This window comes from Neopsephotus bourkii, unplaced genomic scaffold (genome assembly GCF_033783945.1).
Source record: "Neopsephotus bourkii isolate Nb327-2 ecotype Australia unplaced genomic scaffold, CSIRO-AGI_Nbou_v1 NB_1511, whole genome shotgun sequence".
NCBI classification, from domain to species: Eukaryota; Metazoa; Chordata; class Aves; order Psittaciformes; family Psittacidae; genus Neopsephotus; species Neopsephotus bourkii.
Window position 1 is genome coordinate 1,560,102 of NW_026901987.1, and position 25,273 is coordinate 1,585,374.

The 25,273-nt window shown below is 43.0% G+C and overlaps 1 protein-coding gene across 1 annotated transcript; it reads right to left on the reverse strand.

Moving 5' to 3' along the window:
• Positions 1-240: 240 nt before the first annotated feature.
• On the reverse strand, positions 241-24,735 carry LOC133221134 (gamma-aminobutyric acid receptor subunit rho-2). Its single transcript, XM_061369799.1, has 9 exons — positions 24,128-24,735; positions 20,847-20,953; positions 13,729-13,796; positions 11,173-11,396; positions 8,716-8,798; positions 7,024-7,164; positions 6,628-6,780; positions 4,968-5,164; positions 241-1,353 (listed from the first exon to the last, which is right to left on the reverse strand). Exons 1-9 carry the CDS (start codon positions 24,484-24,486, stop codon positions 1,045-1,047), a joined length of 1,641 nt encoding a protein of 546 aa, XP_061225783.1. The 5' UTR covers positions 24,487-24,735; the 3' UTR covers positions 241-1,044.
• Between the last annotated feature and the right edge of the window lie 538 nt (positions 24,736-25,273).

Consider the following 25,273-nt stretch of genomic DNA (forward strand, 5'->3'; position numbering starts at 1 on the left):
CGAACAGAAGGACAGTGTGTTGGTTGGGAGAGGCATATTGGGATATACAGTTTCTCTGTGGGCTGCACTTTCCTCACAAGGATGAGGAAAACTCTTGAAAGCCACCAGTGCTGCCCTCAAAACTGTCTTCAGCTACTGGAAAGAGAAAATCATGGTCCCAGGGATACTGCCTGTTCACCTTGTGCTGACTGTACATGCTTCCAGCTCATTTTAGAGGGCAGCTCTAAAGAGAGACAGCTTCCTGTCTCATTTTAGAGGGCAGATGCTACATACCACATGCTGTGCTCAAGTTATATAGAGAACACCTGTGTAAACCTCCCTGTTTTCATTACCCATGTACCCTAGGAGCCGTCTTCTGTGAATCTGCAGCCTTCTTTGCTCTGCATCATCATCACTCATTACTTCCAATCCAGAATAAACATGACCACGAACTCAAACATACCACCTGCACCGTGTAACCAACCCAGCTGATCCTGGCTAGAAGACTGTCTTAATGGTATTGATTGAGATCCTATCCGGAGAAAGCAGAGTTTGGTCCCTGAAAGGAGGTCTTTAAAAAAAAAAACAATGCCAAAGAAAAATAAAAAAGCAGAGATTTGGAAAGGAAAGGCCACATTTAGGTTCCTTATAGGAGATGCACTCTCCAGACCTTCCCTTGCAAGTTGCATTTGTCTAACCTGTGACAGCCCATGTGAGCACTGTCTCTGGTTGTCCATTGCACAGCAGGCACCACCAGTGTGGCCGTCCCCAAAAGAACATAGAGCACCTTTGGGGTGAATGGTGAGCACATATGTTCAAGTATGAGAAATTACACTTGTCATAAAGCGAACAGGAGCTGGGGTGTGGGCTAGAAAGTAACCAGCACAACAGGTTCCTCCGTGATGTCTGTGCATGGAGTTGCCTGCTGGAGGATGTGTCCTCCCCTTTACCCTCCAAAGAAGCAATAAAATAATCAGTTTTCTGGCTTTTCATCCAGATTAGGCTGAAAAAGAACTAACAAAAGAGAGTTCTGTAAATGCCTTCTGCTTCACTCATTGCAGTGACTTAGCTAAAGACAGACCAATATATCAAATTGAAAAATATATAAGTGCCTGGAAATATTAATCTTGAGTATTTATCAATTGCATGAGTGTTCTGGATGATGCGCAAGCCCACATGGCCCTTCAGGCCTCTCTTCCTTGATGAATTAGATTCATTGCTCATAGTTAAGTGCACAACCATCTTTTCTTGTTTTTCTTCCTCTGGGACCATCTGGTTTCTTGTATATCCTGCCAGGCTGTTGGCATCAGATTCACTGTAGTTTCCATCCAGCATCATAGTTTTTGCATGAGGTATTCCACATGTACATGGAAACTAGAAACATAAACAAGAAATATAGTTGAACTTTGAAAGAACACTTTAGCAACACAAATGATGCCTTTTTATTAACAGACAGCTTGTAAACAGTTGAGCTTGAAATTTTAGTTCAGATACTCTAAGTTTCTCTTTAAACATAAAAGTCACTTGGGTTTTTTTGCTTCTGTTCTGAAAGGAAGAGACGTGGCTTAGCTACACTGCTTGGACAAGAATCTTCACAACACATTAGAAAATGCTTTAGGAGATATAAAAACTAGCCAGGCTTTTTTTTAGCTAGCTCTCTTCAGCCTTGCTGGCTTGAGATGCCTTATTTTGCAGTCTTTGTGTTTATAAACATTCAAGGACAAAATGCATATTTATCCATGGAAATGGCTTATCTAGTACATGTTAGGGGGGGAAAAGGGACAAGTTCTAGTTTTGCAGATACGTGTTTTCTCTGTAAGTCTGATTTTAAACCAAGGAAAGGACCAAATTAAAAGCCTAATGTAAAATCCCTGTCCTGTTGAAGCTAATGTCAAAACTTGCACTGAGTTCAGCAGCACCAGCATGCGTTCTAGAAATTGAAAAAACCCCAGTGAATACAGGTAGAATTTTGAATAGCAAATTCTGTCTTCTACTGATTAAAATCTGCAGGTTTTCCATCCCAGCAATATGGACTATATATTTGTATTAAATGAAAATGGATTCCAAAACCTCCTTCCTGATGGGAGTTTCTGTCTCTGATTCCCCAGAGGCTGCTTTCCTTACCAAAAATTACTTTGTCCTCAATTCTCTTCTCCACCAACTTTGGTGTGTGGGTTTCCCAAGGACTTGTTTTTAAGTTCAGCTAAACTAATTAAACATGTATACACAGAAACGTATATATCCTGGATATACAGATACAGATACAGAAAGTATTTATGCGTGAATACTTAATATTTGGGATGGCACTGAAAAACTCTGCACTCAAGGGTTTTTCTTCAAAGTATTTAACCACCAGAAGAGTTTACTGAAAACCTGGAAATCAACTTAATAATTGGTTTCTGTGTTCTAGTCAAAACAAAATGATATGGTATCAGCAGATTGTGTGCAGGAAAACATTACAAGTTTGCAGCCCATTTGCTCTACTTGTCAGACCCATCAGTCCAGGAATTTCTTGGAGCACTCCGTGGGAACAGCTGAACACCCGTTGGGTTCCAAGACGTATTTTTTAATAAGCAGGTGTACCTCAAATAATACCAAACCAGAACCACAAAAACAACACAGGGAAGAATTACATCAGGCTCTTTATCATCAAATGATGACAATGATGACAGGTCCAGGAGATGGTAGGTGGGTGGGTGGAAGGGAAAGCTGTTAACAGCAATAAGCTCATTGCTGTAGGACCCAACACAGAAAGAAACTCTGCAGATTTCCTCTTAACCCTCAGGTCAAATTACTGTTCCTGTGGCTTCACGTACATGTGGTAACAGTCACCCTTATGGACAAGGGAGCCTAACATACCGGAAGCCCACCTCCACAGAGTCTTAAATCACCCTCATCTTCACATAGGTGTATACATGTAGAAGTATGCTACATAATTTCACCCTGCAGCAATTTCAGTCTATGTCTACACTAATAAGTTAAGCACTGCCAAAGAGCCTCCCTGGGCATGGGAACTCAGCTGACAATCCTATCAGAGTGTCAGAATTGTGCCTGTCCTGAATGTCCAGGAACCAAAAGATTCCCGTGTACAATCTGGAATAAGCACAGACCACAGACTATTTGCCACAGACAATTCACAGCAAGCTCTCTGATATAGACCGAAAGAAGGGTTAGTTTTAGATACTAAGGTTTTAGTTTAAATACTCCTTGGTCCCAGGCACATTTAATTTCTTAACGTAGACATACACAGAGCTTTTCTCTCAGCAGCCTAACATATTCATATTAAGATTTGTGGGGTCTTTGATAGGTGAGCAGCATTGCCTGACAAGATCTACATTTACAGTGAGATATGTCTCGTTTCTTCAAGAGCACTCACCTACATTTTGCTTCAGTCTTTTCAAATAATGCTGCTTATTATCTCTGTTCCCACTACCATCACTGAGGATTAATATTGTCACCCGCTGAAGACTGGATAGAATACTGTATCTTGTGTAGTAAAAACTCATTTTCTGAATACAGAATTCAGTGCCCAAGACTCAATAAAGGGCAGATTTGTGATAAAAATAACACCACTGGATATGGGAAAACATTCCTGAAAACTCTGCAGAAGAGTAACACACTCTCGCAGTTCATCCCAACACAGTTAAAGACGAAGGAGAGGGAGGGTGGCCTATAAAAATAATACAGGTTTATTCTAGGCAAGTCAAACTTAGAAAGGAAGATTTCTGTTATTTCCTGTGTACTGTCAAAACACCATCTTCTTTGGACATGGGAAGTCTGAGCAGGGAGACCACTGCTTACAAGTAAGACACACTTGGCTTCAACTGCTTACATAGGGCATTTCCACCTTGTGCTGCAGAGAACTGCTGGGCCCTGGATGAGGACTAGGATGGGGGGGAATAGACAATCAAGCTACCCAGGACCTGTTCAGGTAGCTTTCCAGAACCACAGTTGTTGAGAAGGCCTTGGAGAGGCCTTAAATGTATTCCAATCACTTTTTAAAGTTTATCTAACTAAATTTTTGCTGAGATGTCAGCTAGGAAAGGTATTGGGCTGATAGGTTGCCTATTCTGTACTTCACCAAAGTCATAGGAAGAAGTGCAAGGGCAAGAGGAATTGCAAAGCCAACAGAGCAGTCCAAAGAGGGAAATGTCAAATCATATTAAAGTGGATGTCTGCATTGGCATTTATGAAAGGCTGATACCAGGAGTCAAAAGCAGTAGGTGACTAATGTTACCTTTGAACTAATGTGGGGTGTTCCTAATTGGAAGAAAGAAGCTGTAAAACATGGTGATGTTCCGGGTCTGTGGGGACATAAAAAATTTGGTCCCAAGCCCTAATGTTAATGCTCAGAAAGTGATGGTGCTTAATTACAAGGAAGTGGGGCTCACAGATCTGTAGGATAATTCAGGCTGGAAAGGACCTCAGGTGATCTCTAGTCCTGTCTCCTGCTTACAGCAGAGCCAGGCTGCTCAGGGCTGCTTGTCAGGTCTTGGAAAACTCCAAGAAGGCAGGACGAGACCAACCATAGCACATTAAAAAGTACAAGCGTAAACTCGGTTGAGTGATGTTTGTGTTTGGTAAAATGGGGTGCAATTCCACTATTACATCCATTGGATTCAGTTTCCAGACTAGAGCTGATGGTAGAGGGAGGAAATTAATTTGCTGTGAATAACAGCTCTAGCTTAAAAATACAGGAATTGTGTCAGCTGCAGTGAAGGGTCAGATTTGATGCTTTCCTCGGCTGTCATCCACACACAGCTCCACACTGCAGTCTTCCCAGTTCAGATCACACCCTTCTCTGAACTTTCTATGAAGACCTATGAGACCACCTCCGTTTTTTCTGATGTTAGCAGTTCAGTTTGAGGTGAAGTGGCCTAAGATCCAATTATATACACACTGATGTCGGTGTTTCCCATTTGTAGATACAAATATAAACACCAGACCAACTGTAAGAAAAAAAAAGTGTGAACAAAAACTCTTCTCACCCTGTCCCGCAGTTTCCTCTCCTTCCGCTCCTGCACCGTAGTCAGGTAATTCACAGCTGCGTATTCCAGCACCGAGAGGAAGACAAACACAAAACTGACCCACAGGTAAATGTCCACTGCTTTGATGTAGGAAACACGAGGCATGGAGGCATTCACCCCAGTGATGATCGTGGACATGGTCAGCACAGTGGTTATCCCTGGAAAGAACAAACAGAAATTAATATTATGGACTGCTGCAGCCCATAAGGCTTTTGTTTCAAGAAAAACATTCTCTAAGAGATGTTAGATATGAAACAAATTTGTTCTGCCGGTTCAGAACTGTTTCACTGCTTTCACTTCTGTGTGCAATGATTGGGTTTAGTTTTGAGGAGCAACAGAGCAGCCATAATTTTGCTAGGAGCTACCTTTAACTCCCTCACTAACATCTTGGGTTTTAGCACAGTGCTTAGGGTCAGGTCTGCTAAGACCAGTGGTGAGGACTCCTGTTTGCTATCTGTACCAATCTGTGTTACAGGCACTGCTAGAAAGCAACCTAGTGTTTTCTGATCACAGCTAAAGAGGACTTGGTCTAAATCACTGATCTGAAAAGGAAAGTGCAGTAATGATGAAATGTTTTGCATGAAACCATGGAAAAGCAAAGCATTATGTTTTTACCTCTAGGAATATTTGTCTACAGTTCAAGCTGTGGGAATCAAAGTTTTGAACAGCTATGGGATTATGCATCCAGATGAGCCTTGGGTGAGGTGGTTTAGTGTGAGTATCTCTGCCCAGGGCAGGGGGGTTGGAACCAGATGATCTTAAGGTCCTTTCTAACCCTAACTATTCTATGATTCTATGTGTCCATGTGTATGTGTTTATTAACATATGTATTTATGCTTATGTACATGTATTTATGCTTATATACATATGTATATGTACATGCATTTATACTTATATACATATTTATGTGTGTGAAGATGTATATACATACACATGTGTATGTGTGTATACATTTAGGCAAATAAAGTCCTGCAAAATAGTATATACTTCGGCTTGCTATGGAGAAAAAAAATTTACAAGTTCCAAAAGACACTTAAATAGAGAAAACAGAGCCAAAAAGCAACCATACCTACTGCAGCCACTTCAGAAGTGAGCACTGTAAACTCAGCTACTGTTGTTGCCCTTGCATCAGGATCTAAGTTATTGATTTTTAATAATATCCACTGAACACATTTCTCTCAGTGGAGCAGACTCCCCACTGCCTCTTCTCATGTGCTTGCTGCAGCGCATAGCTCTCTAAGAGAGCCAAATTTGTGGGCTAAAATACTGTGTTTGCACTTTGAGTATTGGAAGCCTTACATATTAACATTCAGAGATCTTTCCTATTACATTTTTGCCTTTCTCTAACCTATGCATGCAGTGATAAACAAATCAGCTCTTTTATGCTCAGCTGATAGAATTTCCTCCAATCCTGATGTAAGCAAAGCTCCTTCTGATGGGCTTTAGTAGTCTAGATATATCCGGAGAGGCAGATTGGTGTTATATTATATTAACTATCAGATAATGCAAACATATGCTTGCCCAACATCCTTAACCATCAAAATGAACAGTTTCCTTTCCTGCCAAAGCTGCCACATTCAAAGACTTTCACGCAGTCATGTCTTGTTGCAGTTGTTCTCACCCAAAGAGACTCTGGCAGGAACTGCTCGTCGGTCGATCCAGAAGGACACCCAGGACAACATGACCATGAGGGTGGCGGGGAAGTAGGTTTGGAGCAAGAAGAAGAAGATGTGTCGGCGTAAAGTGAAGTTTATATAGAGGCGATTGTACCACCCTTTGAGACAATAGAAAAGCCAGAATTAGTGAGAACAGCCTGGCTGGTAGGCACATAAAGGAAAGATCTTTCCATTGATCTGTTATTTCTAAGGGGTAGTAAAAAGAGAAATTGATCTTTCAAAACACGTATTGTACAGACCATGAAGACTGCATTTCAGTGACATACAATTCCAAGAACTCTCTAGAAGTAGTCAATACAGCATTAGGCTTAGCAATAGCATTAAACAGAAAAAAGCAATACCTGTGCTACTGTAGAAAGCCAGTCTTGATGTAGTGTGGAATTTTTGTATTAGAAACTGAGACAAAGAAATCTTTTCATCAGTTTTCAGAGATTCATTCCCATTTTTCCAATACAGCATCAGATCTTCATCAGTGTAAGCATCTTAGGCAAAGAAGAAACATGATCTGATGTGACTTTAGCTTGGAGGGGGGGAACAAAAGTTACTAGATTCAGTCAAAATTAACAAACACGAACACAGAGAATGGATTCAGAGCAGCCATGAGGAGAAGGCCTTGGATGTGTTGGTGGACAAAAAGCTCAACATGACCAGCAGTGTGTGCTTGCAGCCTAGAAATCCAACCACATGATGGGCTGCATTTGATTTACTGAGGTGAGTAACTCCAGAGAGGATGCCTTCAACAAATGGCAGGGAGGTTGGAACTACATGATCTTCAGGTCCTTTCCAACCCTAACTATTCCATGAAAAGATGTGTGACCAGCAGGTTAACGGAGGTGATTCTCCCCCTCTGCTCTGCTCTTGTGCTCAGATCTGGAGCCCTCAAAACAAGAAGGACATGGACCTGTTGGAGTGAGTCCAGAGGGGGGCCATGAAGATGGTCAGAGAGCTGGAGCACCTCTCCTATGGAGACAGGCTGAGAGAGTTAGGCTTGTTCAGCCTGGGGAGGAGCAGGCTCCAGGGAGACCTTAGAGCAGCTTCTAGTGCCTAAAGGGGCCTACAAGAAAGTTGGACTTTTTACAAGGGCATGTAGTGACAGGGCAAAGGAGAATGACTTTGAACTGACAGAGAGCAGGTTTAGATTAGATATGAGGAAGAAATTCTTCACTATGAGAGTGGTGAGGCACAGGCACAGGTTGCCCAGAGAAGCTGTGGCTGCCCCATCCCTGGCAGTGTTCAAGGCCAGGTTGAATGGAGCTTTGAGTAACCTGGTCTAGTGGAAGGTGTCCCTGGCCATGGCAGGGGGATTGGAACCAGATGACCTTTAAGGTCCCTTCCAACCCAAACCATTCTGTGATTCTGTGCAGAACAAAAGGGCAAGAGGACTGTTTGTAGAGGAAAATTTCAGTGAAATAGCTGGGAGGACCTCAAAACAACCTGATGTTGGTCTTGGCACACGCTGGAGAAAGTTTACAGAACAGCCACAAAAATCTCACCGCTTACATCACTTTCTCCACAGAACAATTCCTTGTCAAAGAAGCTGAGCCCAGGTCACAGTGTTTGCAGTATCAGAATTTTACCATACATAAAGCACATTGGTGATGAAGTTTAGAGGAAAAGCAATGATCATTACAACCACCTGTGACATTTATCTCACTTTCAAGTGTCATTGTGTTACTTGAAAACATCACCTTTCCAGCAGAAACAATGAACAGAGCAAAACTTCTCCCCCAGATTTCCCATCAGGAAGTTGCTGAGAACCAGTATATGTTGAACATTTCTGTTGGTGGGTTTGGAGGTTTTCTTTTAAAAAGTGCCATCTACTAAAATTAATGAAGGATGATTTCGTTGCAAATTCACCTGCCTTGCAGCATAAGGGCTAGATATACAACACAGTAAGTCAATAGGAAGACTGTTAGTAACCCTGATGAACTACTTTTTCAAGCTCTAAAATAGACTGCATTCTGAAATGTGTCATTTGTGTTCGTGCAGCCACCCATGGAGTACATTTAGCTAGAAACACAGGTACCACGTACAGCTTTCCAGCTCCAGAGAACACGTCTGAGAGTCCAAGGGGAAGCGGCTGAAGTCCATGTTGCACATTGCTGTCACTGTGATCCTAGAAGTTAAAAATGAGAGAAGTTGGTTTCCATGAGGAGCAATAAGGGAGAATGTTATCATAAAAAAAATAAAAAATCATTCTGCAGCTTTAAGGCCAGTAATTATGTATAATGTTAGCATAAAACCCCCAGGAAAATGCCCACCAATTCTCCAAGACCAAGCAAGTTGTATTATACAAAGAAACTCCAAAGGAAGCTGTAATTTCAATGTCTATCAAGGAACTAAAGCACTATCTCGGGTATTAAAGTAATACTAATGTCAGTACAGATATTTCCATTGTATTTCATATCCAGCTATTTCCCTACAGGGCAACAACATAAAAATAACATCACCATTTACATTCAAAGGGTTTTTTTATGACCACTTTGATTAAAGTTTCCTGATTTCCGCCATTGCTCAGTTCCCTCTGTAGTCACCCCAACGATGACACAAGCCTGAGGAACACGACCATCCTCACTGCACGCCACAAAATTCCTCCACTACGTACATTATTAAGGCAAAGGCAGTTTCTTTCAGTCCTTGAGCAAATTCTTCTAATCTGGGGGGTGTATTCCTGGGGCAAGGAGTTAAAATGGGTGCAGGTGCCTTTCAAAAGGTGAGATATTTTTTGCCTCTGTTAAATTCACGTCTTAGCTAAAGAGCTGCAGTGTTATTTGCTCCAGTTTGTAAATCACTCCAGTCGTGCACAACATTACATAAGTTTTCCAGTGGGTCAGTGAACTTGCTCTTGTGGACAGATTTGCAGTGGAGCTCCTGATTTAGTAGAGGCAAATCAGCTGTGAGTCATCATTTCAGAGCCCGACATATGTTGGCTGGGACCATTTTTTAGATTCACTGCAGACGTTGATAAAGAAGCTTTCTTTTTTGCACCTTTTTCTGTTCCAGGAATTGTGATCCAAACCCTACTCTGACCCTGCACGCTCATCCCCCCCAGAAGCACACGCTGTTCATTTTGACTATAAAACTACAACAAAATTTTGCCAGATGAATATATCTTAAAGAAGCTCCATCCCTGGCAGTGTTCAAGGCCAGGTTGGACGAGGCCTTGGGTAATATGATTTAGAGCGAGGTGTCTCTGCCCATGGCAGGGGGGTTGGAACTTGATGATCTTAAGGTCCTTTCCAACCCTAACTATTCTATGATTCTATGGTTCTGTGATATGCACAAGAAGGAATTCTGGAGCAATGACCTCTCCCAGTTGTGTAGCATTTCAGCATCATATAACTCAGCCTCATTACAATGTGCTATTTTATTTCCTCAGGGTCACCTAAACTGTGGCATAAGCTGTGGGCATTAACAACTTGTTAGTCAAGGACAGCACAGAAACTCAACTCATCAACAAGATATTCCTCAATTAAAGTAGAGCCAAGGCACAAATGAGGAATTAAAAGTCCCTCAGCCCAGTGCCATCCCCATGAAGAGGTCTCAAGACAGCTGAGGGCATTTTCAGAACCACTGAATACCCATGCTTGGTCAGCTGGATCAGGCTCTGAGTGTCCTAACACACCACCAGGCCCAAATAGCATGCAGATTCTCATTCTGCTTGGATTTTATGTATCAAATTATCCACTTAACTCTTGCGCAGCCAGCTGTGGTTAACTTACATCTTTGAAACTGGAGACTGGCCCACTTCTGGGGTTATATATACACACACTTTATTAATCACAGGTATATTGCTAGCGGTGATTTTGTGGTAGTTTACTTGCTAGTGGTGATCTTTGTGGTATTTTTGGTAATCTGTGATAAGGTAGAGAAGTTCAGGGGATTAACTTCATGTCCTTGTGTATTACAGAGTCCTGCAAGCCCACAGTCACAATCTGTATACACCCGCAGGCCAGGTAACCCTTCAGGTCACGACAGATGTGCCTCAGGATTCTTCCAGCACACGGATCTGCTAGAAAACCAGGGATTGTAGGGTGTCTTTAACAGTCATTTCAGTTTCAGTAAATGTAAACCTTTACATCAACGTGCAAACGCCAAAAAAATAGAAAGGAAAAGGAAAAAAAAAAAGCTTCTAAACAGGAAGCAAAATAAGATAATTATAGAGGTCACCATCTGGTATATCATCAGCTTCCAGTTTAATCACACACTGACCCCGGGACAAACATTCCTGCTCGACTAAGCTCTCCTCTGACTGCAAACAGCTGGGGGGAATGCTTTCCCTGCGAGGAGATTATCCTGTAACTGCCCACAGCATGGTTTCTCGCAGCTTCCCGTGGAGCATTTTGCACTGGACATGCTGGAAACAGGGATTTGCATCAGCAGTGGGAGTAACAGGGCTGGCAGTAGCAGTCCTGGTGATCACCGAAGTCATGCTGGAGCAGAACTGACAATGAAGCCCCAGGGGATGCTCAGGAGGGCTGCACCGTTACCTCATGCTGTAGAGGACATGACCGTCAGGGAACACACGCAGCATGATGTTGTCTGTGGTGGTATCATGGATGAAGGACCTTTTGGAATGCACAAAGAAGACGTCAGGGACCCAGATCTTCTTCACCAGCCTGCCATCGAAGGTCATGCTCTTGTTGGTGGTGCTGGGAAATGAGAGACGCTCATCCTTCCAGTAGTGCCTTAAGTACAGAGTCATAGTGAAATCCTTCGCAAGAAAGGAAGAGAACCAAAGGGAGGTCTGTCAGTGTTGCTCTTTCCATCTAGGAAACACCAAAAGAAAGCTCACTCCTACCAGGTAGATGAAATCCCTCCCCTCTAAACTTCGGTTTGTTCCCTGGTCTTTGTGGATAGATTTTCCTGACAAAATAATTTCAGCTAAAACAAAACATAACCAACCAATGGATGTATTACAGTGCCCAGTAATGTTCAGTCCCAAAAGGAGTATAAATAAGCCCCAAGAGAAGCAGTCCCCTGAGGAAACAATTCTTCAGTCCTGGCAAAATCATCTTGAAGGACTATGTTATCAATAGCATGCTCAGAATTAGCTCAATGGTCAGGCTAAACAGTATGCAATTTACCCCCGAAGGAACTCAACTGTTGCAAAGAGCAACTAAATGAGGGAACTGTTTTTCCTATGATACAAATGTATAAATAAATCTCCTTTTTAAGCTCACTGAGGGAGGAGGAGCTCCAGTCACACAAAGGAAAACATCTGTTAGTTGATCCCAACCTGGCAGCTGCTTGCTTGCAGAGCTGAATCTACTCTCTCATGCTGAGAGGTCAAATACACTTGTTTTCTTTATAGTCCCAATTAAGTGAGCGGTTATGGGAGCCACAGCTGCCAAGTCCAGGCAGGCAGCAATCCCAAGGGCTGGGATCTCTTCCTAAACACACAACAACTGCTTTCTGAAACCACCACCTGATTTTGTTTTGTCAGTGACAAACCTTTGGTTAAGCTGACTCTCTATTTCAAAGGGCTGCCTGGCAACAGTCTTGTGTTGCCAATAGGTTTTCATGGATTTGTCAAAGAAGTTTATTGTCAGCCCTCAGTTTGCTGCCCTGCAAGGGGCAGAGCAGGCCAGACACCTCCCCCTCTGACCATGGCAGAAGGAAAGTAAAATATAATCCTAATAATAAAAGGAAAAAAGAGAGAGGGGAATAAAACCCCAGAAAGATGAATGATGCACAATACAATCGCCCACCACCCAGTGACCGGTACCCAGTACCCAGCACCCAGCCTGACTCGAGCAATGATCAGCCCCTTCTGGGTAACTGCCCCCAGTTCATACATTGGCCATGACACGCTGGGGTACGGAATACCCCTTTGGCTAATTTGGGTCAGGTGTCCTGCCTCTGCTTCCTCCCGGCTTCCTGTGCCCCTCCTCACTGGCAGAGCATGAGACTGAGAAGTCCTTGGTCAGAGTAAGCATTACTGAGCCACAACTGAAACATGGGTGTGCTACCAGCATTGTTCTCAGACTAAAGCCAGAACACAGCACTGCACCAGCTACTAGGAAGAAAATTAACTTTATCCCAGCCAAAACCAGGCCAGCCAGGCAGCTGAAATGCCTCTGGGCAGCTCCATCATCAGAGCACAGTGGGACAAGAACCAATGTGGCATCAGTCAGACATCCCTTAGGAAGCAAGCTTTATAACAAACTGAGGGAATGGCAGTACCTGCTGAAGGCACAGCAAATGAGCATATACAGGTGCCCAGGCACTACTTGGCATGCATCCCCCCACATCCTCTCTTTCAGTATCCAGGCAGGCAAGCTTCCTTGCTTTAATCAAGATGTTCACCACAGTAATAACTCTCATCTAAAGCTCTTCCTTTAGGTCTTCATGTCTTGTGTAGACTAGTCCCTTCCCTTGCTGAGAACACTTTGAAACCTGTTGAGAGTTAGCAACTTCATATGTTTCTTCCTCCTTTTTATTTAATAAAGAAACAAAGATATTAAATCACAACTGAACTTGGTGCAAATTTCCTGCACAGCATCATTGGTGACTGAAAGCCTGCTCCCACACACCAAATTCCACTGTGGCAGAGGCAGTTCAGGCACTCACGCACCCTGGTGAGGTTACTCCCAGCGATGAAGAAGGAGCAGCTCCTCCTCATTGATGTTGCCAGCTTAATCTTCTAGTGTGCCTCCCAGAGCTCTGCATTTTAACCAAATGGACTCAACTGTTCCCTAAGGAAGAAAACTCTTGCAGTGAGCGTGGCTTGTGTGAACTTCACCATGTCCCTTCAAACCTTCTGAGGCAGCCGCTTGGATTTTTGGTTGTGATAGATCCTTCATAGCACTGATTATTCTCCCAGTTAAGGTCCCTTTTTCTATCATACTTTTGATCCTCACCTGAAGATACAGATGAGCCTTTGTGCACCTGGTGTTATCAAGTATTTGGCTCTATCACCCTCTCTGAATTTGCCAAATGCTGCCATTATTTTCACCCAACCAATAGTCTGACACGCACAGATTTCAAGTGGGAGGGACTTTTCATGACTAGAAATAACTGAGACTGAAAAGAGGATTACGCACCATGTCAACCTCAGAAATACTGTCCAAGCTCTCAACTTGCACATCCACCCCAACAGGAATTGCAGGGCCTGTAGAAGAATGAGATTTAGATATGTAAATAGCTGCTCTTTTATGTAATCTGTCTTTAACCAGCACTATGAGGTGGCATGGCAAACGTTTCTGAACTTACATTATTCATTTCTGTCCATGATTCTTCATGTGGGGGCTGGAGGAAGAGTCAGTGAGTAAACACGTAAGGCCCCTTTGAAACACTGCATTATCTTCCCCTTGGCATTTGCTGCAACACTGACGCTCTGCCCAGCTAATCCAGAGCCTGGATGAAATGTTTGCATATGTTTATAAAAACTGAGCCATCCCACCATAAACCTGAGGCCTTTATGAACAAATTTAGCCCAAGAACAGGCGACTGAGAAGAATAAACTGCAAGCAATGAGCTCTTCCTTGGGGGTTTCTCATTTCCTATCAACAAGGCAAGTTACATTAATCCTTGAAGAGCCCACCACCATTTTGATCCATATGCCCTCACTGATATTATTACTTTTACAAAGCTTTGAAATTAGCAACTAGAGAATTCACAAAGATTAAATAAGCATAAAATGACTTGTAATAAATACACACTCCTTTATTACTAGAAACCCTGTATCAAAATTTCATTGTAGACTGCTGCTCAGCACCACCAATTCCAATTTAAATGACTGTTGCCCCCAGCAATGAAGCCAGAACATGGCTAACCCAGCACTCTTAGATGGCTTTCAGAGACCATATAGCAGCCCTCAAGTACACGAAGGGGTCTACAGGAAAGCTGGTGAGGGGCTTTTTACGAAGCCAAGTGGTGACAGCACAAGGAGAAATGGCTTTAAACTGACAGAGGGGAGATTGAGATTAGATATTAGGAAGAAATTCTTCCCTGTGAGGGTGCTGGGGCACTGGCACAGGCTGCCCAGAGAAGCTGTGGCTGCCCCATCCCTGGCAGTGTTCAAGGCCAGGTTGGATGGGGCTTGGAGCAACCTGGTCTGGTGGGAGGTGTCCCTGCCATGGCAGGGGGGCTGGATCTGGATGATCTTTAAGGTCCCTTCCAACCCAAACCATTCTGTGATTCTGTGATTCACTGACTCCTAGATGCTTACAAACACTTATGTATCACATTCAGACACACAGTTCTGCACTTCATGCTTGAAAAAATGCCAGCAAATGTTTGCTCATTCCTATTGGCATCTTGGTGGTGTCTGTCCAAGCTGCAGAGTGTTTGTGAGAAGACTGACTTGGGGAGAAATTCCAATTAATCAGCACTCCAGTGTTTCTCAAGAGCCCAGAGACTTTGGTAAGGTTTTTCACTCCCATTACATGAGCCTATCTTGCTTTCTTTCAGGGGCTGATTTATTACAAGGAATCACTGGAGGCCAAGGAAATTCTCACCCTGGCAGCGTTCAGTTTCCCTTCCTCCAGGTATTCCCTGAAACTCACAAAGCCCCAGTCTGCACCCACTGACGAAATGCAGAACAGGTTGTTACAACCATGTCTAGCAGCAAGGCTGAGAAGTGCTGAAGATTGCTTCCTTCTTACACACAGGGTTTCACAACCCAGGTGTGCTCGTTCAGCAGGTGAGAACAGTCTTCAGACCCCTCCCCAGGTTACACAGAGAATGACTCTGAGCAGAGGGTGAAGCTGCACAGAGGAGCAGACTGAGGTTACTGTGGGACCTGCTGTAAGACTGTTCAGCTCACTGACCCACCAAAAATTAACCCAGCCACAACAAGCAGCAGCAATTGGGCTGTTTACTTCCAAGACAGTGACTTGAATCAGCCCAGGTGGCCTGTCAGGTGGCCAAGTATGGCCATCAGGGCCAGAGGAGACAGGTGGGGAGGGGGTGGCTGGTCAGAGAGCCCTCTGCCTTTGACGGCACCAGCTCAGCTCCTGGGACCGTAACTGCCTGGGGCTCTAGGTGCTTTGCCAAATTCCCCATCAAATTCCACCAGGGATGAGCAAACAAAAACCTCTTTATTGACAGGGAGCAGAGGATGAGGAAGGTTCAAATGGGAAGGGAAACAAACAGCTGAGATAGTATGTGACACACTAATAGGTAGCCTAGATTATATCATTAAATGTAAAAAAGCCCTCATCAGCTACCTTTTCCTTATCATAAACAATATTTTATCAATATTAATTCTTTCCTCAGAGAGAGGAAATAGAGAAGGATCAGCTTGAAGAATTACAAGCAGCGAAAGACCTGAATACTGGACCACTGGAGAACTCTCAAAGCTCAGTGTCTTCTCTAGGATGTTCATTGCTGGGTGGGAAGGTATATGGATCCTTGTGAAAGCTGTGGAGAAGAGGAAGCAGTGCTGCTTTGCTCAAAGACTGGAGCCCAGCAGAGCTTTTCAGCTCATACTTCAAGGTCTCTGAAAAGTGTCAGGCAAATTCATGCGATTATTCAAATTAAATTTGAGCTCAAGTATTTATAGATCAAGGTCTAGAAAAAAACCTATATAACCTTCAAAGGAAGCATTTCTTCCAGAAAACACGTCAACATCCATTATCTCCATCACTGTCACAGCCATATCTTGCAGAACACACATCCTAATTCATCAGGACTCATACAACCAGAAAGCAAACCCCGCACTCCTAAAGAACTTCATAAAAGTCACAGAATTCCACTTGCAGCATGGAGATGAACCCACCAATAAGCTATTTCCCTTGCATCTCAGCACAGTGGCAGCTTATAAGCAAGCAAAAAACACTTGCACAGTCATTAATAAAATTGACGATACAGAAGCTGGAAATAGAAAAGAGGAGACTTTCCTTCTGAAGGAGATACTCATACTTGCAGGTTGAGAGAGGATTTAAGTGACCTGAAGCACAGTCTGGGGCTGATGGGAGCGCTTGTGCTTTCTGTTTTATTGGGCAGTATGCATTAGCCCCTCAATTTCTGCATAAGATTTACCTGTGACATGATGCAGCACCCTTGCATCTTCTTGCTGTAAACTGCATCACCTGCCCAAACTGCATCAGTAAATTCTTGCTTATCAGTGTCCTTGCCTCAATATTTTGAGGCAAGCACAGTAAGACAGAGCCTTATTGCCTTGAGGAAAGGCAGTACTGGATTTGAAAATAGTTTGAATAATTTTGAATAGCTTGATTTAAAAACTGGGGTATCAAAAACATACTCAGGAGCCAGCCTGTCAGAGTGCTTGTGGCTTTGTGGGTCTTTATTTCTTTGCCAAGTTCACAGCCGGCTGTCCTGAGGATCAGCGGCAAGAGTATTCCCTCATTTCTCTTTCCCCTGCAGTAAGCTGCTCTGTTTTGTGACAAACTTTCCAGTGAAAGCCGTTACTTATTCAACTTAGGTGCTGCATGTAGAAAAGGTGAAGTTCAGAATACTTTTAGAGAAGACCCATTCTGCATTCCGTGGTTGTACAAGGAGAACAGACAGTCCCAGCAACTCTCCGTTTTGGGTGGGTTCTGGCACTGACAAGACTTTGTGGCTTGTGGCTTGTTTCTCCTTGCAAAAACTCCAGTTTGAATGCCAAACTCTGCCCCGGGCTAAATGGGACATCTGGTCTGGGGCTGCCCCCTCCAGGGAACACAGGAGGTTTCCACAAGTCCTGCTCAGGAATGACTGAAGATGGTGCCCAGCATCAAAGCCTGTCACATCCCAGTGTGTCTCAGCACCTACACCCACCCACTGAGGAGCAGCAGGAAAGCTGCAAAGAGTGAATCAGGTCCCAGACAGGAACAGGTACTGGACACAAGCATGGGTTTTATTTTTAACAGGCTTTGGAAGATAGGGAAGAGCGTGTACCATGGAAATGCCTGGAGTCAGTTTTCCACTCCAGCTCTGAGACTAAACCTTTGTGACATCTCTATTTTTTCTCTTTGGCAGTGATTTCAAAGGCTCATTGTTTCCTCTGAGACAGCCTCTCTGTCCCCTCATCTGTCTCTGAAGGAGTGAGGCAGATGTAGGCCCTGAGATAAAAATATCTACGTGGGAAACCAGCAGGTTTTGAGACTTCTTTGCTGCCAGATATTTTGTGTGCACTCGGAGAGGCTTGTAAATGTCCATAAGAGATCCATGCCTGCAAGCTGCAAAAGCCTTCAGTGTTTCTGCACGTATGTGTGTGTTTGTGTATACATTTCTTTTTTTAATGTACGCATATACATATGTATATATATGTTTAGGACCTCTTGGGTGTGGGTGGCTTCAAGGCAGCCACCACTGAGATGTGCTCATTAGCTGCAGAGAGCTTCTTTCCTGTCTCTCTCTGACGGCTGGTCATCCAGGGAGAAGCAAGCTTTATCCCAGCCCTTGATATGAACACTAAGTGAACTATATATGATCTGTTCACCCCACTGCTCATCCATCCTGACAAAAACACTGCCCAGAAAGGGCAGCAAGGACCAGCTGATGTTAGGCTATTAGGCTACGAAGAAATATAATAGAAGTGCAGCATTAGGCTGCTCCTCAACAAAGAAGATACAGCTATTTTAAGTATCAACTAAAGCCGCTTATTCACAGGCTCCCTGTAAAATATGAGATGTCATAGATGAAATGCTTAAAATGGATGTTTAAGGAAGACAGCAAAACAAACATTTACATAATCTTTAAATATTAATATTTGTAAATAATACCTGAACATCTGCTAGCTAGAACAAGGTCACTGACATGGAGATAACTCCATAAGGGTCAAAACAACTGCTGTCCATTCTAGCGTATGGAGGCTACTTTGAACGTCAGCAAAGCAAAAAACTTTGTTATTCCCACCGTACCCAATAGCCTGTCTCTAATGGGCTGAAAGCAGGCAAGGCATCCATGCTTACTGGGTTGTTAATAACACAACTTACACAACATTTGCTTGCTCACTTGCAAACATACTTTTTCTTGAAAACCCCTTCACCTTTCTCTAATGTTTTTCCTCTGTTTCAGCTTTCACAACCCCAGCCTGCTCTGTCCAGTGCTCAAAGCTGTGCCGAGCTGGCAGCTTGCTGACTGTCCTCTGCAGACCAGGAAGAGTCACTGTGGCCACCAGAAAGCAGCTACATCCCCTTTTTAGCTTAAAGCTCAGTGGTGGATCTGTGGGCTGGTCCACCAGAAACATTGAAGGTTAAGAGCTGCCCATTATTTTACTAGGCTTGGGAACCATCGTATTTGGAGTACTGGGTTGCTTTGTAATCTAAAGTCACTCACAATTTCCTTATGATATAATTTATGTTTTCCAGAGCTCAGTTACCTTTCCCAACTACACCGTAACATCACAGGCCCAGTGCAACCCCATGGGGCTGGGCTCTCTGTTGGTGTTCCTCAAGCTGCTCTCACAAGGCAGCAACCAGTTAGTCACACACATCCCGCAGGCTCCCCTACTCTGCTTTTGCAGTACAAAAGCCTTTTCATCCTATGCAGGTCAGACCACATCAGTTTGACTGGCACTGCTGCAGCTACAAACTGGAAAGCCTCACAGTGCATAACAAATCACTGTGACTGCCTGACGAATAACATTACTGAAGAGGATCGCCTCCTACCAGACTTTTGTTTCCTTTCCTTTATATATTTTTCCATCTGGCTTATATCTGTCACTAAAAATACACGGCACAGCTCTGAAGTTGTGCAAGACCTGTAGCACCCAAGCTATTGCTGTGACTGTAACTCATGCTTTCCAAGGCTGGAGCCTCAACAAAGCCATAGTGCTCCTTATCACATTCAGCTCCTGCACAGCTTTACTCATACCCCAACTTTGTCTCCTGTAGCTCTGAAGATAAAGAGGTTTTGATCAAAAATTAAAGAAACACTATGTTTTTCCTTTATAAAGAAGGCTGTTAGGATTTTTCTCAATAGTTTTTTGATCAGAGTGGTAACAGCTTCACCAAGGAGGGATCAGCACTTCCAGTCTGTCCATGCTGGGCATTCAGAAGCCATCAACCAAGCCCCCAAACATGAAGCTGGCTTTAAAAAACGATTAAATCTGAAAACCTAACTCAGCATCCTCAACTTTAACAATCCGGGTTTCTCAGGGTTTTGAGCCATTTGCTTTGAAGCTTTCCTCTGCTACCTAGAAGACCAGCAAAGTTCCCTCTCTGACACCAGCACTGATTTTTGCCCCCTGAAGGGAAAGCCTGAAACTTTCCCTATGGGACAAGCAGAGTTTGTCACCGACTTCACTGGCTGGAAAAACCATTTACAGTTAAAACCAACTCTGTTCAACCTAAAGTCACCAAGACAAATAAGGATCCCATGGCGGTGCTCTCTCTTTGGCTATTTTTCTCTGCTTGCTCTATTCCCTCGCATTTTTGTATGACAGAACATAGTGTGGATGGACACCCTCAGTGAGTCGCTCAGTAGTGACTGCCATCTCATCAGCTGGCAAGCGGCAAGTATTTGGGATTCTCCTCCTTCCCACTGCCACAATTTACAAGCTACGCGTGGTCCTGTCCATTCAGTGCCTGCAACTACAGACAATGCATGCTGTATCTACCCTTGGCTCTTCAGCACCAGAAACACCATCTCTCAGAAACACCAGCACCAGCCTTGTATCAAGTAGTGAAAATGGTCAGAAGACAATGTATTTGCAGCAAGATTATTGTATGATAGTGGCTCCTATCTGAGCACAGAAGAATGAAGCCAAGAAAGTTACTGCTTGAAAAGCAGCCACAGGAGCTTCCCAGACTGCTCTCTTTAAAGGCCATAGGGAGAGTAGGACAGAGAATCTACAGGACTGCAAGTAGTTCTTTACTTTGCAGTTTGATCACATCAGCTGAAAAGCCAATTGCAATATCCCGACTACAACATTAAAACCCGCAGCCTGTTCATCTTCTCAACAGACTGAAGCATGGACTGGCACATCCTGAGCTCTGGGGAACACTAGCCAAAGGAAAAGCCAACTTAGCAACAGGAAGGCTTGTAGGAGCTGTACAGAGCATGGAGGGCTGTGAGGTGTGAGGCTGTGAGAATGAAGCCTTTCTGAACTGTCTTGAACATCTAAAACCACCCAAGTCCTTTCTCTTCACACTGGTAAACCTGGCCAGAGGTTTGCGATTGTTTTTTTTTATTAATTAGATGACTTTTATTTAGCTAATTAAGTTGTATTTAATTAATGAGCATGAAATCAAGACAGCTGCTTTATTCTCACCTCCAAAAGCTGGCCGCATGGTGAAGTCGTGGTCATCGACCCTGAGAAGCTGCTCTGTCTTTCCTTTCCAGGTTTTGGTCACGTCATGGTTCCTTTTGTAGATGTGACTGCAAAAGACAGCAATTGTGTTGGTCTGATGCCTCTGTGCCCGAGCAGCACTCTGCAGTCAGCCTCTGCCAGCCCAATCCCAGACCCGCTGGAACAGCTGCTTTGTGGGGCAGCCCCAAAGAGGAAGAGGGGTTGCTTTGGTACAGGTAGTTTCTGTGCTTTGTCTTCTGACTTTAAGCAATGACAAACCCATGCATTTCCCTCCACAGCAGCAGGAAAAGAGGGGTTTTGCCTAAGGAAGGCAGCAAGAGCTGAAACCCTGCACTTTTCTGAATACTAAGGGTGGAAAAACTCTTAACTTTTTATTTGAGAGGTTCAACGATAACGGTACAACAGGGATGACAAGAAGTTTGATCAACCATTCTGTTAGTTGTGAGTCCTGGATTTTGTGTACCCCTTGGCAGCCTGTACATCAGCACGAATGCCCTCAACTTCCTACAGATAGGTGTCACCCATATCCTTCACCCAGTTTTGCAATATAAATGACAGAGAATGACAGATCCCTGGGAAATGTGAAAGACCTCCTATCAAAGTACAAAGCCAGGAGCTGTTATTCCATGAGCACGGTCCAATTACCTGTGCAAAGCCTGGGCTCTCCAGAGCATAGCGTGAAGCTGCACCAGGCAATGACCACAGCAATGAAGCACAGGGCAGTTATTTCTTTAAGTCATACTTCAATTTGCAGAGGAGTTGTTATCAGCGAGGTGGGGGATGCAGGAGTAATGGGAAATTAAACATGACGATTTCTAAGTAAGCAAACCTTATCCATTCAGCATGCAGACTGAGTACCACTTGTACGGAAAACAACACATTGCAGCTCAGTATTAACGTAGAACAAAGGGAGGAATTAAGGATGCACAGACAGCACTTAACCTGGCACTTCTTAACTTGGGTTCCTACTTCCACAGCCCTAACCTGCCTTTTGCCATATTCCTTTCCCATGCAGGCACAGGCTCAACAGTGTACTTCTGTGTACACTTTGCAGATTGCTGTCTCATTGCCTCCACGACCAGGTACCCAGGCCCTCAAAGCTCCATGGCAAAGAACCTCTATGCAGTATTCAAGTAATGAACTGCAGAACCGAAGATGTTCTGCATTTGCACAATCCAAGCTAGCTTCTTGAAATCAATATAAATATCACCAGATCAGGCTGCTGTATCACCTTAAAGGACACAAAATGTCAAACTTACTACATGTAGATTCCCAAACATTGGAATACATTTTCTTGGCTAATATGTTTACTGTAAAATTTACTGTATTTCTTGTGGTAAGGCAGCAAGAGAAATACTAAATAGAAAATGTGATGAAATTATTAAAAAGGACACTCATCTCTTTTACATGATTAAAAAAACAGCACAGGAACTGGTTTTGATTTCCTCTTACTAGAAGAGTCCACTATTCACTGCTGGTTTAGACACAACTACATTCTTTTCATACGTAACTGGGAATTTGAAATATCAATGTCACTACCCCATACAGTTTTTAACATTGCAGAATTTTCTGTATTTAAAATGTCATTCACATTTCACAAAATCGGGTTGGAAAGGACCTTAAGATCACCTAGTTCCAACTCCCCTGACATGGGCAGGGATGCGCTAAAACTTGATTTCATATACTTTCAGAGCATATCACATAGGAAATGGGTATATATGCATATAAATAACATGTGTATATATATATAAGGTATATATTTGCTCAGATTCTATCTAGCTGTTCATGAAAGCCATTATTCCACAGGAGACCAAATAATAGCAGTTATTCTTTACAGCAAATTAATTTATAGAAATTATTTCAGCAGTGCTTTGACTTCCACTTTATCACAGCTTCATAAAAATAACAGCACTGTAGAAATTGTATACCATTTTCACAGTGTTTAAATGATGCATCAAAGATTCAAGCAATTGTAACCCAGAGAATGGCATCACTCTGGGGCAAAGTCATGTTTAAAAGAATGATTTATACTATTTTGTTCCTTCAAAGTAGACGATCTCTACTACATGTGAATGGTTTGCAAGGAAATGCTACTGTTGAATCCCCTGCATTCTCCAGAACAGAGACCTGGAAAAAACTTCAGAGTTAAATGAACGATCTCATTCCGTAACAGCAATTCTGTGGAAATCAGTGGTAAAACTTTGAGTTGGCTTCAGGATTTCAGGATCAGGTCTTAGCTGTTTCAGCTTTATAACATTTACGTCACTAACAGCATATGCTACTGTAGATTCTCAATAAGTAGTATAAACCAGAGCATATTAGGTATTCTTTACTTTCAACTATACCACAACATTTCACTGCAAGATGTTCAAGTAACAACACTCCCTATAAAAGTGTCGAGTGTTAAATCAAAAAAAATGAACGAAAATAAATAAAACCATGAAGGTTTACAGCCTTAGTGAAGCCATTTAATAAGATGGATTAACCCAATTTTATTTTTGAGCCCTTCAAACAATGAGCAGTCTTGTAAGATATAACTGCCACTGGATGACATAACTACAAAAAGGGATAACATACTTTGGATTGTCTGACAGGTTTGGAAGATTATCTTTTCTACTGTAAACCACTGGTCAAATCTCAGCAATAGTAAATCTAATAAACTTTACTAAGACCTTTAACTCTTTCCTGTGCCTTTGCTGGACTTTAAAATGTAGTTCTTAAAAATGTGCTTTTGATTTTATGATCCCAGGGTAGCCTCCAGGGATTTATTTCTTATTAGTGAGTATCATGCATGCTAACCATTATTCCCACCTCAGATTGTTAGAAAATAACAGGCAATTTCAAGCGAAATAAGTGGCACAGATACTCCAGCAAGCAGGGTAAATAACATGCTCCTGAAACAGTGCTGAAACAGTGTGTAGATTTGAACATCCCTATTAATTCCAGCTTCTCTACATTCTCTCAGTAATTCACATATAGGGCTAAGAATATATTGGCCACAGTCCATGCTGAAGCACTCAGCTTCTCTGCAAAAACCTGCCTCACTAAGAGTTAACTAACACTAAATGCATACATTTACAGTTAAAACTGGTTATTCTATCTGAGACTATTACAAAAAACATATATGAAGCTGCTTCCACACACACTGCACACAAAAAGGCACAGACAGGGCAGATCTTAAGGTCTGCGTGGTATTTATAACACTGCAGGAAAAGAAACACAGGTGGTTTAATAACCCTCACCTTGCCCTCTGCACGTCCAGCTGGCTTGTCCACCTCCTCCTCCTGTGTTTTCTGCTTTCCACAAGAAGAACTAAGCAGAAGATTAATAAAAGCAGTTTTGCAAAATAAGGCATCCTGCTGGTAACAGGAACCGAGCACTCTCCACTCCAGTAACCTCCTGCAGCACCAGTCCCCCCGGCTTTAAACATTGAATCAACTCTTAATTCCGCTGTTGCGCGCTCGCCGGCTATCAGCGGCAGAAATGCTGCCTTCCCGAAGTGATGGTTTTGACAGGCTTTCAGGGGCTTCTCACTCCCAGCTCTTCCCTCATCACCACTTAACGATTGGCCATTACTCGTGAAGTTTGCTTCACCAAACATTTCCACTGGGTCCTAAAGGATATTTACTAAAGCTGTTATGTAAAAAACCCGCAATTCTGGACGCTGGCTTTTTGCTCAATCCCCTAATCTCAGGACAGGGCTATCCTCCTGCCAGACTGTAAAACCAGGCTGTCTCTGTGCAGCAGGCTTTACAGATTTTCTGCTTCTTTGCATGGCATCTTTTTCAACTGTAAGGCACCTGTGCCACATTTCAGATGTTCGTATAACTGTAAAACATATATGCTTTGATGGATTTATAGCAGTTGAGATTTTATTTTCTGATTCAGCCTGGCTTTTTATGCCATTGAAGATAAAAAGATGAGTTATTTCCTCTGGAAATGACTTTATTTACCCATTAACTTTCAAAACACATAACCCCAGAGTATCTATAAATGCAATTGACTCTCTACATAAAATTAAGTCACCATTAACATTTATTTTTTCAAATAGGTATTTGCACAATCAGGCATTTGAACTTTCATTAGAGAAGATGGAAATAAAATGAAGCTACAAAGCACTGTTTCTTTAATCGCAAAGAAGAGGTTGTTTTCAAAAACCACATAACACTTATTTCCCTCATAGTCACTTCAAAGGGCAATGCAGACTGCGCCCGTGGATTCTGTGGCTTTACTAACAGCCAGTGCGTGGTACAGGTATGAGAGCAAAAGTTTGTGTGGCACAGCAGTGAGGCTCTAGGAAAAGAAAAGCACGTTCAGAGCAAAGCTTCCGGAGGAGCTAGAGTCAAAAACCAGCACAGCTGCCTTTTGGGTCAGACCTCGTCCAGAGC

Excerpts from the sequence above, each read along its gene's own strand:
- LOC133221134 (XM_061369799.1), bottom strand. The coding sequence starts at position 24,486 with ATGTTTGGTGAAGCAAACTTCACGAGTAATGGCCAATCGTTAAGTGGT. Across the intron at positions 20,954-24,127 it reads CTGGACGTGCAGAGGGCAAG|TCACATCTACAAAAGGAACC; the intron begins GTGAGGGTTATT and ends TGTCTTTTGCAG. Across the intron at positions 8,799-11,172 it reads CATGTCCTCTACAGCATGAG|GATCACAGTGACAGCAATGT; the intron begins GTAACGGTGCAG and ends TTTAACTTCTAG.